At 42.2% G+C, this 14,218-nt stretch overlaps 1 protein-coding gene across 1 annotated transcript in view; it reads left to right on the forward strand.

Annotated features, from left to right (window-relative positions):
- LOC122810135 (T-cell immunomodulatory protein-like) overlaps nt 1-14,218 on the forward strand; it is a 1,047,680-nt gene that overhangs the window by 249,232 nt on the left and 784,230 nt on the right. Inside the window, exon 4 of the mRNA XM_044081609.1 lies at nt 302-359. Coding sequence (XP_043937544.1) covers nt 302-359 — 58 coding nt within the window. The remainder of the gene's footprint in view (nt 1-301; nt 360-14,218) is intronic.

A 14,218-nucleotide genomic window follows, 5' to 3' on the forward strand; every position in this document is an offset into this window, starting at 1 on the left:
GAGACAAAAACAATTATTACGTTAAGGTCTCTGAAAGGGGAATGAGAGAGAAGTGATATAAAAAGTAACTGAAATAATAAATTATCACCTAGGCAGGAGGCGTATTGGGTTTAAGAGTAGCAGCACGGTACATTATTTCTTTGGTTCTATTTTACGGTGTTCCCATTAAGGACTGCTGCTTGTGAGGTAAGTGTAGTAGCTTTGTTTCTTACAGTACCTCACATTATGGTCTCTGTGTTGTCTACTAAGATATTTTTTTTCTTTGCTTCACTACACAAATGTTTTTTGGTTTTGTTTTTAGATTCCAATCACTCGTTGATCCTGAATCAGACATTTGTGGATGAGCCTCTGGTTATGGAGTAAGTATTTTTTTCCATTGAGATGTTGCTTTCTATTATAGTTTGTGGTAGGAGCAGGTTGAAACTTTGTTGTACAAGCAGTAAATAATTTCACAATCTGTTATGCAGAGTGCTGCACATAAAGTAGATTGCTGGGTTCCTTGTGATGATGGTATTTCTATTCTGATTTCTGGAGACCATATGCGTTTCTGCTAGGGTAAGAGTGCAGTTGGGTGTTTGATACAAAGAAACAGTGTTGGGATAACTAGACTGACTTAGAACCTGTGTAGAAAAAGGAATGTGGAATGGAACTGAAGTTTTGACATTACTTTGTGCTCTGTGCTGTCAGATTTGAACAGTATGAAAGCTTAATTTTCTGCTTGCTGGAACCAACAGTGTTTATTTACCAGTCAGGCATAACAACTGACTTAAGCACTGTTCATTTGCAGAATATTCAGCATCTCCACAGAATACTGATAAATCTTTTTACCTGACTGTAAACATTGCTTTCATTATATCAGTTGTGATTTTCTTTTACTTAATGCCCCAAAAATTGTTAGAACAATAGGGAACTGCATTGGGCTGTGATGTGAATGCCTTCAGTACTAGAGAATTTCGAAAGCGTGGGGTGAAGTTTTACATCTTGAAGCAGTGAAGTCTTTTGCCCGAGTGAAGTGAGGAATATCTGTGAATTAATTTTATCCTTTTATATGTCTGCGAAGAGTTTTATGTTTCCCTGTTTTTAACTTGCCATGTATTTTTCACATTTGATGCTGTCTGTACTCATGTCTGCTTTATCCACATCTGCCGTACTTTAACATTCCACTTAAGTAGGTTTTAAGAGCCCAAACTATTGTTTGCATCCCTAAAAGCACTTCTAGAGGAAGGAACATCAGAACATTCAGAACAGCTGGTACAATTCTGGTAATTGTGTTAAATATAGGCCATGCCTTTACGATGGGATATATATCAGCGTTTGTTTAACAGACATAGTTCTGATCAGACAAATATCCCTTTCTGTTTTTAACATTTGTCATAGAACATAAATATTTAATGACGTTATGTGGAATTCTTTTAAGTGTATTGCTGTGCTTTCCATAGCAAATGTAAGTAGCAAACATCTGTAATATTAAGTGTAAGAAATTAAGCAGTCATTACTGTAAATGACTGCCAATTTCGCATTTTATTTTGTTGATAAGGAAAAACCCTTGAAAGCTATCTTAAAGCTGAAATCTATTGCCATTCTTTCAATAAAGACTAAACCCATAGTTTTACCAAAGTAGGTAAATGAGTGTTTAAGACTAGTTCAGTGTTGCATTTTAGTAAGACACATTTTCAGCCGAGTTTCTGAGGTGGAAAGAACACCGTGTTTGTTTGTTTGTGTCTTTCGGCTTTTCCCAGTTAGGGGTCGCCACAGCAGAACTCCGGTCCGCTAATGATTGGCAGTAGATTTTTACATACTGGCTTGCTGGGCCTAACGCACAACCTTCAACGAAGGAACGCCCATTCACGCATGTCGCTACACAGAAGACGCTCTAACTGAGAATCGAACGGGCAACATCTAACTGTGAGGCGACAACGCTACCGCAGCACCATACATACATGGAAGAAATAATGTATATGATGGTTTGTTATGTAAACCATAATTTAAGTCTGTAGCTGCTTTTATGAAGACGTATGTTGGTTTTGGTTACCCAGAAGGTTTAGCTGGAGTACATAATTCATTTCAAATTCCAACATTAATACCATTTTGTGGGTGTAGTCATAAAGAAAAGTTGAGTAGACAGTGAAACTAAAACGTCAAGCGTGGCATAATTTCATTTTCTTTACAAACAATTTGCAGCTTTAGCATGAAGGGTATAACCAGAAATGTAATTTAATTGTAAACCAAAGATGTGCAAGAGAAATGCACCAATACCTGTAATGATCTCATGGTGTGCATTAGCATTGTGTTTTCACTGATGACTTGGGTACAGTGCACCCTTTTCCCCCTTCTGCCAAAAGTCTTTTCCCTGGCAGAAGTCAGTTATTGACTGTAATACATTCTTTCAAAGCATTATGGAAGCTGTTTCCCTGTCAAATTGTCTGTGTAACTGCATAATCTCACTTTTTTGTTAAGTTTTTGACATTTGCTCATTGTTCTGCAAGCGACGGAGCCACTGGATTTGCCTGGATTTTGTTTTACTGGCTTTTGATGGAGTGTTTTAACAGGTAATGATAATTTTGTTACACCAGTATTAACTGAATGCTGAACTCAAAACACTGCTCTTAGTTGCTGCGGGGCTATCTTAGTATATTTTCTCATACGTGGATTTAGAAAGTCAGGGTCACTGTATTACATTTTTGAATCCTTTCAAACTCCTGTACGATATCTGTAATTATTTTGTTTTTGCTAACTGTGTAAATTATTGCTATTGTGTGCCATTTTTCAAATTGCTTCCCAATGTTTGTCTTTCGGCTTTTCCCATTTAGTTGTCGCCACAGCGGAACTGCACCACTGCGGATAAAAATAGCTTCCTAATGGTAACACCATTTGGATACATAAAATCCTTTTTTTTTTGGTTACTAAAATAAGTTTGACTCGTGGTTTGAGTAGTATTATGGCCAGTAGTTTTTTTAGTGTTAACTAATTACCTCCAGTACAGTTCTTTAGTGTGTGTACCTGTAACTCCCAGTGGGTATGGCTTGAGCCTTTTAAAAAATGAATTTTACCACCTTACAGTTCAAGCAAATGTTCATCTTTCTGGAACTGTAAGTATTACTAGAAAACTGGAATTAGCAAACTAATCAGGATAATTTAATCTTTATATTGGTGGCATTCATTCAGTTCAGTGCTTTAAACTGGATTTTATAAACCAAGAAAGTGAATATTAGTTTTGTAATATTGTATAAACAACTTTTGATATATTAGTAACTATTCAAGCAAGACACATGCTGCCAGTAGGATTTTCTTTATGCAGCTGCGAGCTTTCAGTTCTGCCTCTGTTAATCTGAATGTTGAAATATTTAGCAAAATATGAAAATTATTACAATATAAACAATGTACAAATAATATTATGTCTCTTTACCTGCATTAGACAGAGGTCAAATATCAGTACAGTTTTCTTTGCCATCATGTACGCTTTAAGATGAAATCTTCTGATACCTTGCATGTAGCAAATGCAAATATAAACGAGCAATATTTGATGCCTAGAGGCATCAGTAGGAGTTAACTGCAGAAACACCTGGAGGTGCACTCGACTGTAATGAGTAGACATTTTTTTTTTTACTATACCTGTTTTTATTCATGCAGTCATTCTCTAATTTTCATTGTATCCTTTTAAGTATTGTAGTGGAAGTGGAACCTGTTCTGGCAGTCAACAGACATAAGACAGAGAGTAAATCTTGAATGGAAAGCCAACCCATTGCCTGAAGTGCGTGCAGTCATCACACGATCACACACGCACACTTATGAGCAGTGTTATATGATCATGGATGTTCATGCATTTGAGATGTTGTTGGTATAAAACCAAGATCCTGTTTAAAAAAAAAAAAAACTCACATGGACACAAGGAGAGCATGCAGATTCCACGCAGAAGGTAGCCATCTGGGAATTATACAAGAGAAGCAAGTATCGAAGGCAACAGCGTCAGCCACTGTAACTCCATCTGTCATGTGCTTCCTATTTATTCCCTCTTGCATTTCAGCCACTTTAACCTCACATCTCACATCATTGGGGCATTTCTCTTTTTCATGGAGGTTGCCTTGTGACAATTGACCCATGAATGGATGGTTGCTGGGAAGTAATAATTTGTACCTTAATGTCAATCTAGGCAGCCGTGAGGGTTGTTTGGTCCCATGTTCCCATTGTCCCATAGTTGTCTATTCCAGCTTTTGCCCACTCCAGACTAGAGCCATGCACATGTAAAGATGTACCTTAATTGTCCTATTCCTGTATAACTTCTTGTCTGCCCCAGCTGTCTTTGCCCCACTGGTGAGTGGCAGTTTTTTTTTCCTATTTCCACTACTCACTAGCTGGTATGTGCTCTCAAGCCATTCCTGAAGACTTGCAGTGATGTTCATCGTGTTACCCTTTTGCAGTCATCACACTTGGGTTATCCTGCCATCAGGCGGTCCCGCAGTCGGCCCGAATTCCAAAGTCTTGGTCCGGCGTCGGTTGCTGTCTCTTCTTCCCTAACGTCAGTGCGCCAGGGGTATTTGAGAGGCATCCAACGCCATTTTCTTCGGTCTTTCTTGCTGTGCGGTGCCCGAAGCAGAAGCAGTTCGCAAGTGCCGGTCGGCCGACACCTGAGATTTTCGAATCGAGTTTCAGTCCAAAGTCTTCAAAGCTAAGTACCCCATTGAGGAACCTTTTCTTGCCTCGGTCAGATGTCAGAAAAAGTTAACAACCGCATTTCTTGTTGGAAGCAAATACCTCATAAGGACTTTCATTCTTTTTGTATACCTTGCCTAGGCCCAGACCACGACGTCACTGGTTGACAGTTTTGTGCTAGGTTCAATAAGCGAACTATAAAGCGACGCTTTGATTTCGCACGACACTACTTCGGTAGAAAATTTAATTACACTATGCCATCAGAGCAACCGACTACCGGCATGCATCAAAAACGCAAAGATAAAGACAGGCAGCCTAGATCCAAGCCAGACTCCGAGATCTCGGCTGGGCCGGTCGCTGGTTTTCAGTGAGGCGCCTACACAGCCCCTGGCTACCGCTGAATTGGATCCCCAGACCGCTTCGGATCCCCCAGCAGAGAGTTCTAGGCTGACACAGCCATTTTCTTTAGGCCCTACTGACGGCATTGCAGAAGGAGAAGCCGGTGCTGTAGAAACACCTTCGGTTTCTGAACGTGTCTTCAGACCGACTACTCTTACCATAAAATCTTATGCTAAGCTTAAGACTCCTCTAAAACCAAAAAAGACTACTCTTCATTCTCCAGGTCAAGGCCCTATGCCTAAGAAACAAATGCTTAAAATGGCTGAAGATTTGATTTCTTTGATCAGGGGTTCCCAACCCCCCCCCCCCGACAAAAGGCCTAGACAAGAGGAGGATTATGCCTCCTCTGATCAAGTGTCTGTTTCCTCAGGCTCCTCTGAGTAACAGTATTACTCCTTTCCCCCTTATGAAGATTCTGATGCTGAAGACTCCATTCCCTCAGCTTCTCCCCCTGAAGATTATTCCTTTGGGGAAACCTTACATACCATGATGGAACATTTCCACTGGGAAGGTCAGGACTACTCCGACTCGTATAAAAGGCTCCGAGAGTTTCTTTTACTCCCCCAGCACAGACCACTTGCTATCCCCCCAGTTTTAGACATTGTGGATGATGTTTTCTTAGAATCTAGTCTAAATCCAGATTATCTGCCTCCTGCTCCAGCCAAACCAGATAGATACTATAGAGTGCCTGACTCACACAAATTCCTATACAAAAGCCCTGTTGCCGATCCAGAGACAATATCCCAGGGTCCCAAAGGGGCTAAGGCTTCTATGGCTAAAAATCCTGTACCCTCTGAAAGGGACTCCAGAGCACTAGATAGGTTGGGGAAGAAGATTTACACCTCAGCTACTCTAGCTGTGAGAGCACTAAATTGTCAATTTCACATGCTTAAATACCAGCAATTCCTAATGTCTCAAGTAAAACAAAAGATGGGCACGCACCCTCAACAGTCTGAATTCAAGGAAATGCAGGATGTGTTGCATGCAGCTGAACAGGTGGGCAAACCTACTTTACAATGTGGTTTTGATGCCTTGGAAGCTTCCTCTAGAGCAGCTGTTACTGGGTCTGTTATATGTAGGCATGCTTGGTTAAAGGAACAATCTCTCCCTGATCATGTTAAAGCAAAGTTACTAGATGCACCCTTACAGCAGGATGTCTTATTTGGGGTTAAAGCAGAGGAGGTTTTAAAGAAAATGGAGGGAAGGCATCTCTGATCAGTATTAGCAAAAATCTACGGGCACTCATAAAATCGTCTAAGGCCAGCTTCGAGAGAAATATTGCACAGGACACTAAGGATAATCACAAGGCTTTCTTTAGTTATGTTAGGAACCTGGGTGGGAATTCCCAGATATGCTCAGAATTAGTCCAAAATGACAAAAAAATACACTGAACCCACAGACATTGCCAACATCCTAGCTGACAGGTTCGGCGCAACCCCCCCCACCAAAAGGGCAAATATCTATCCCAGCAGAGTGCTACCCCCCTGACATCTCAGATGCTCAGGTAAGAGCTGCCCTCTCCAAAGCAAAAAACACACCATCAATGGGACCAGATGGTGTCCTGGGCTGCGTCCTACATGAACTCCAAGAAGAGCTAAAACCAAACATAAAACTACTGTTCAATCTCAGCCTTACTACAGGATATGTACCCAAAGAGTGGTGTACAGCAACAGTGGTCCCTCTCCACATAGGTGGTGCCTCAACAGATCCTGGAAACTATTGCCCCATAAGCCTGACTAGCTTGGTCTGCAAAGCTATGGAAAGGATCATCATGGACCTCATAAATAAAGATATTGGGGACCTACAGACACTGGATCCTACCCAGTTCGGCTTTGTTATGGGCAGATCCTGCCTCTTAAACCTGGTTGATTTCTTTGAAACAGTCACCAAGGCCATTGACGAGGGGAAGGTGGTCCACACAGCCTACCTGGACCTCGCAAAAGCCTTCGATACAATACCCCACTCTGGCATTATAGATAAGCTCACCAGGTTAAATATAAACCCCTATGTCACTAGATCGGTTGCAAACTGGCTCAAGGACAGAACCCACATGGTTAGAATTGCTGGAGCCATGTCAGACTCCAAACCAGTTACAAGTGGCGTCCCACAAGGCTCAGTCCTGGGACCTCTCTTGTTCGGTATATATTTCTCGGAGGTACAGGCCAACACGGAAGGACTGTGGCTGACCAAGTTCGCAGATGACTGCAAACTGGGTGCCATAATCGACTCTCCAGCCGACACAAGCATCCTCCAAAAGGGCCTCATAGAAACAGACAACAGACAACATGGTGCCAGAGCCATGGCCTCAAGCTAAATGCCAAAAGTGTATAGTCATCCCTTTGGCAAAACATAATGCCCACAAATTACTACATAGGTGGTAATCCATTAAGTACAGAAGAAGTAATTAGGGACCTGGGGACCCAAGTTGATAGCAATCTCTCATTTGACAATCACATGGCCAAAGTGGTTAGAAAAACATTTTATATAGCCCACCTAATCATGAAGGGATTCACATCTAGATCAGGAGAGGTCATCATGCCTCTTTACTCATCCCTCATCAGGCTCATAATTGAGTACAATGCCCCTTTTGGGATGTACCTTACCAGACACCTGCAGCAACTGGAAAGACCCCAAAAGTACCTCACCAAGAGGATCAAAGGGCTCAAACAGATGCCATATGCTGCCCGGTTAAAGAAACTCCAGCTCTACTCAGTGGCATACCGCCTGCTCAGAGGTGATCTGTGCCTGACGTATAAAGCCATGGACAACCCGGAATTAATGGACATGCTGCACCTCAGAAAATCCAAATCCCATCGAGCTACGCGCTCGAGAGACTTGAACCTCAGCACTGAAATAAATAGGACATGCTGGAGGGACAGATTCATAACCCAGAGGCTCCCTTCACTCTGGAATAAAATCCCAGTCCAGGTTAGGCAGAGTCCCTCATTGACTCTCTTCAAGAGGAATCTTGATGAGTGGATGGGAGATCGTAGGTTTACCCCGGGTATCACTTCTGTGTCACTGTTAGACAGAGGCACAGTATACTAACCTCAAAAAAGGGCATAGCAAAATTAATTTAAAATGGGTGGCGAAAGCCAAACACACTCTGGCTAGGCTTATAAATGCCCTAGGGCAGATAGCCTAGTATGAACTTATAAGACATAATCTATGCAGACAGTCAAAGATTTCTTACAGGTACAGCCCCCATCCTTCAGCAGAGATTGGCCAACAAAAAATTGGTCCTTTCCAGCTTCTGACAGACCACAGAGGGGTAAATACAGGCACCCAAGGGGCAGAGGACAAGCACAAATCCCTTACAAACCTTGCCAATGGGGCACTGCAACACAAAAGGGGGGAGAAGACAGGTCCCAAACTACTAGAAGGCAAACACAATGACAGAAACCTTAAACTGCCAAGCAAAACTCTCTTGGCAGCTCCCTTGGGAGGAAAATTAGCACTTTTTGCAGGCAACTGCCACATCGTCGCAAATGGGTCCTAGACATTATCTCACAAGGATACAGATTCCATTTCCACACCTTGTCAAGGATAAAATGAATGCCAAACCTGCCATGAAATCAGTGGGCAGAGGCACAAAAACAAATTACAGCTCTCATGGACATGAGAGCCATTCAGCTGGTACCTACACAGGAGCAAGGCCAAGGATTTTACTCAAGGCTCTTTCTAGTCCCCAGAAAGGACAATGCTTGGAGACCCATTCTGAACCTTTCAGTTTTAAACACCTTCTTGCAAGTACCCAAATTCAAGATGCTAACACTACAGCAGCTTCTTCCCATGTTGGGCAAGAAAGCTTGGCTAGTAATGTTGGACCTCAAGGAGGCATACCTGCATGTCCCTATCGGACAAAATTGCAGAAGATACCTCCGTTTCATTGCAGGTTCAACCCATTAGCAATTCTCTGCACTGCCCTTTGGCTTACCTACTGCGCCCAGGGTCTTCACAAAATGCCTGGCACCAGTAATTGTATACTGCAGACAAAGAGGAATTCAAATATACCCATACCTGGACGACTGCCTCATCCAAGCAGAAAGCAAGGACATTCTCTTACAACACCTGGATTTTGTAAAACATCTTCTAGTTGCCTAGGGTACACAGTAAACAAAAAGAAATCAAAACTAGTGCCCTCCCAAAATATGACATTCCTGGGTGCCAGCTTGAATACAACGGCCCAGATGGCTTATCTGATGCCAGACAAACAACTACAATTAACTCAGTACTTCAGAACAATGGCAACAAAGACCCAACTCCCTGCAAGAAAAATTCTGCAGGCCTTGGGCTTCATGGCATCTTGCATACTACTAATACCATTTGCAAAACTGCATATGAGGAAATTACAATGGTACCTAAAAAGCATATGGACTCAACACAGCCACAGCTTGGAAACAATGATACCTCTCATTCCCTGCCTTCAACAGGAGTTTCTATGGTGGTCACAGGCATGTCACCTCAACAAGGGTCAGCCTTTCACCCTACCCCAGCCAGGCAAACTATGACAACAGATGCATCGGACTATGCCTGCGGGGCACACATGGCAGGATGGTGCGTTCAAGGCATATGGACTGCAGATCAAAGGAATCTGCACTGCACATCAATCAAAAAGAAATGCTAGCTGTACAAAATGCTCTGACAGCCTTCAAGGACCTCTTACATCCAGGACAGCTTATCATAAGGACAGACAACACCACAGTAATGTGGTACATAAACAAACAAGGGGGTACGCACTCCTACCCTCTATGCAGGCAAGCAATGACCTTGTGGAACACAGCACTGGCTTACCAAGTCTAATTATAAGCTCAATTCCTGCCAGGAAAAAAGAACACATTGGCAGATGACCTAAGCAGAAACATCATGGATCCCCACGAGTGGAAACTGGATCCACAAGTATTTGCAATGATAACTCAAAAATGGGGGCTCCCAAACATAGACCTGTTTGCCAGCCCTCAAAATATCAGCTAACAAAATTTTGCAAAATGACTTTTCACCATCAAGCTTGGAAAGTGGACGCACTCTCATTCAGTTGGAAAATGCTGACCGTATATGCCTTTCCTCCATTACCTCTTCTCACAAAGGTGCTGCTGAAAGTCAGGATGGAGAGACCCCGAATGATACTCATTGCCCCAGACTGGCCACGCCAGCACTGGTACCCACTATTAAGGAATATGGCCCAGGGCCCACCATGGATTCTACCACAAATTACCCATCTGCTCACACAGCAAGACAATCAGATTCTACGCAGCCAGCTCAAAACCTTAAACTTGGCTGCATGGCAAATCACCTAAGTAACCAGCCAGCTCCTCTCTCGCAAGCTGTTATGGATGTTATTCTGGAGGCCAGGAGGCCCAGCACCAGGAAAGCCTACTCGGACAAATGGAAAAGATTTTGCGCCTGGAACCAAGCTAAAGGCCAAAATACCCTTCAGCCTGACATACCTCAGATTCTGCAATATTTAACTGAGATGTTACACAAAGGGCTTTCTTTTTCATCTATTAAAATCCACGCCTCAGCTATTTCTGCTCACTACAACACGGATCCTCCCTTATTTTCACATCCACTCCTAAGGCAGTTTCTTAGAGGGACCAAAAACATTAGGCCTCCCAGGAGAGCACCAACACCTGCTTGGGACCTCAACTTTGTTCTGGAAAAACTTATGCTACCTCCTTTTGAGCCAGCTTTCTCAGCTGACAAAGTTTATATCATGGAAGACTACCCTGCTGCTAGCAATTACTTCAGCTAGAAGAGTTTCAGAGCTTCAGGCACTAATGGCAGTAGAGCCTTTCCTCGTTTTTCATCAAGACAGAGTTTCTCTACGAACTAATCCCTCCTTTATGCCTAAGGTGGTATCCAGTGTGGCTCTAAATCAAACCATCCATTTACCCACCTTCTTTCCAAATCTGCAGAACACAGGAGAAAAACTTCTGCATTCCTTGGACATTCACAGGCAGCTACGTTGCGACTTGGATAAAACTAAGGTTTTCAGAAAATCTGACCAGCTTTTTGTATCCTATGCTACAGCATCACAAGGAAAGGCTATCTCAAAACAAACCATTCCCAAATGGATAGGGCATTGTATACGTTTTTGCTACACCCACCATGGAAAACCAGTTCCTGCTAGCATAAGGCCCCACTCTACCAGGGCAGCAGCTACATCTACAGCCTTCCTCAGGGTGGTGCCAACCAAGGATATTCTGGAAGCTGCAACTTGGAGTTCAGTACACACCTTCCCCAAACATTACCACTTACCACTTTACTCTAAGACTAGAGCTGGCTTCACCACTGCAGTTTTGCAGGGCCTTCTAGCCTCCTCTAACCCTGTTTGACTCCACCTCCCATCCTTAGCTTTGGGGTTCTACCCAAGTGTGATGACTGCAGCAGGGTAACACGATGAACATAGTACAGTTTTGTACCTACCATAAATGTAGATGTTTGAGTGTATACCCTGCTGCAGTCCAAGTTACCCTCCCTCCATCCCCTCGCTAAAACCTTTCTATACCTTAAAATCTGTTACAACCTTTGTGGTGTATTTGCTTGTAGCTGGAGGGATATTTTGTTTATGCTACACTTTTTATTATTGGTACTATCTACTGACCACCATTTGGGGAGGGCACCTGACATCTGGGGCAAGAAAAACTGAAGAAAATGGTGTCGGATGCCTCTCATATACCCCCTGGCGCACTGATGTCAGGGAAGAAGCGACAGCAACTGACGCCAGACCAAGACTTTGGAATTCGGGCTGACTGCGGGACTGCCTGACGGCAGGATAACCCGTGTTGATGACTGCAGCAGGGTATACACTCGAACATCTACATTTATGGTAGGTACAAAACTGTACTTTTTTGTCCTACATGTGTAAACTCTCTTTATTTGCACATGTTGGTTACAATGAATAGCTTTATAGCAGTGAAGCACATATACCCAAACCATAGGCCTACGTATTATACACCTAGTCCACAGATGGTTGTCGGGACTGACAAATCAGATTACATAATTTCCCAGGGTAGTTTAGCAACATCAGCCACACCCCTTTCTATACAGTTTTAGTATAATGCATTACCATTTTACTGTAGTGACCCACACACTCTTTCCTACCTACCAGACCCCATCTATTCCACTCTGTGTTGCTTGCTTTATCCCCTTTCTTCTGTTAGTCTCACATGTATCATTACAAATAAGTACAGCTGTTTTGTCTAACACTTCATCTTTCTGCCAACTTCCATTGTTTCACTTTTTTTTTTCTTTGTCCATCTTGCTATATGCCATAATTTCTAACCCCTAACCATGTAATTGCTTGCTGTGACACTCTGTAAACATACTTGACCACTGAACCTGGTGAACTTTGTCCACATATACTTTGTAAAACTTTATTACTTCCTTATAGTCCCATGCATGTACCTCTGACCTACAGTGTTTTGTTCATACCTCCATCATGTACCACCCCCTTTCTTTTACATTTCCCCAGTTTTTACCTTCATCAAGTTGTACCTTTGCAGAAGTTGTATGTGTTAACACCAGAGCCCACAACCCTTAATCATACTAGTTAACTGTCACATATAGAGGTAGGGACAAAGCAAAAAAGAATTATGGTAAAGGCTACAAATTAGGCATAGATTTTAAATACCGGTCGTATTAGAATTTCCCAAATAACTTTCAGTTTTAGCACAGATGGAGCAGAAGCTGTAGAATAAATTAAGGGTACACCTTGAAAATATGTACAATTGAGTGATATGCTTGTAATGCTTTTACTAACCTTCGTCACTTTCTCCACAAACCCTTCCTCTCTCCAGTCATTGTCTTCCATTGCTCATCCTACTGCAGTGGTCTATTGCAGTCTGTGTTCTACCCAGCTTAACAGATATTTACTTACAAAAAATACAAACATGCATATTTGCATAAGGTAAATAAATACTCCCTTTCTGCCCTCTTTTTTTTATTTTCCATTGTCCTTGTTTATAAGCTCATTTCTTCCTTGGGTTTTTTGGAGTTCTTTGCCAAGTTAACCAATCCTCCCCTTTACTTCTTCCTGTTTTCTCTATTTAGTCTTATTGTCTGCTTGATTTTGTCATAGTTCTCCTCCAGCCAGATCAAATAACAATGGAAACGTGACTCGTTTACTTTTCCTACCTGTGAGTCTGCATGCAGGTCTATGTTCTTTCAGCCTTTTTGTTCATTGATCTGCCAGATGCTGTCCTTCCTCTCCTTCCATTGCAGTCATTCATCTTAAACTTTCTCTGATCTGCAACTCTCCCATTTACTTTCCTTATTTTTCTGTAGCGTTTACTATGGCCAGTTCCACCTTCACCTTTTGCCTTTCTCAGACCTTTCATTTCCCTCAGTTTCCCGGAATTCATACTTGCCTTATCCATTTCTGCTTCTCTTAAAGTCCTATATATTCTTAACTTCCATTATGTTTACCTATGTAAATCAAGCAGTCACATACCTACCTTTCTTCCTGCATGCACTATGTCTGTTATTACCTGGACTCTCTCCCTTCTTTCTCTCCCTTTCCAGACAAATCTGACATTTAAAGTTGGTCTTTTTGGTGTTCAATTCCTAGGATTCAAGGAAGTTGAACACATACTTACCAGCGTATACCAAAGACCCAAACTGGAGGTCCAAATATCAAGCAAAGAAAAAAACAGCTGGATAACCACGACTGTAGAAACGATTTTAATAAAGTACACCATAAAATGGTGTATTTTATTAAAATCGTCTGCAGTCGTGGTTATCTAGCTGTTTTTTTTCTTTGCTAGGATTCAAGGAAGTATGCCTTCCCAGATGCTAAAATTATAGGCTGCTACTGTTTTGAGAACTGTGATTTTCTTGCCTCATTGCATTACCCTCTGACTGCACTTATTCATTAGTTGTAATATTTTGTTTTCTACTAGTTCTGAAGTTTGTACTTTTAATTTCCTTCAACCTGAGATTCATCTTTATACCATGATAATTCTCTGTGGTTGTAGTTTCCAAACATTCCATTTAGTTTTTCCCGCTGGAAGTGGAAGGTGTTCCTTGGATCTTAGGTCAGTCCTGGTGCTTTCGTAGTACACTAAATTCCTCCATTTCTCAGAAAATTTGTACCTCTGTCTCCTCAGTCCAAAGACATACAAATCTGTGTTAAGTACGTCTTCCTAGTCTCCTCTTGCAAAGTCCTTTC

The sequence above is a fragment of the Protopterus annectens genome, chromosome 8.part1 (assembly GCF_019279795.1).
Source record: "Protopterus annectens isolate FY-2018-M chromosome 8.part1, PAN1.0, whole genome shotgun sequence".
In the NCBI taxonomy this organism is placed as follows: Eukaryota; Metazoa; Chordata; order Ceratodontiformes; family Protopteridae; genus Protopterus; species Protopterus annectens.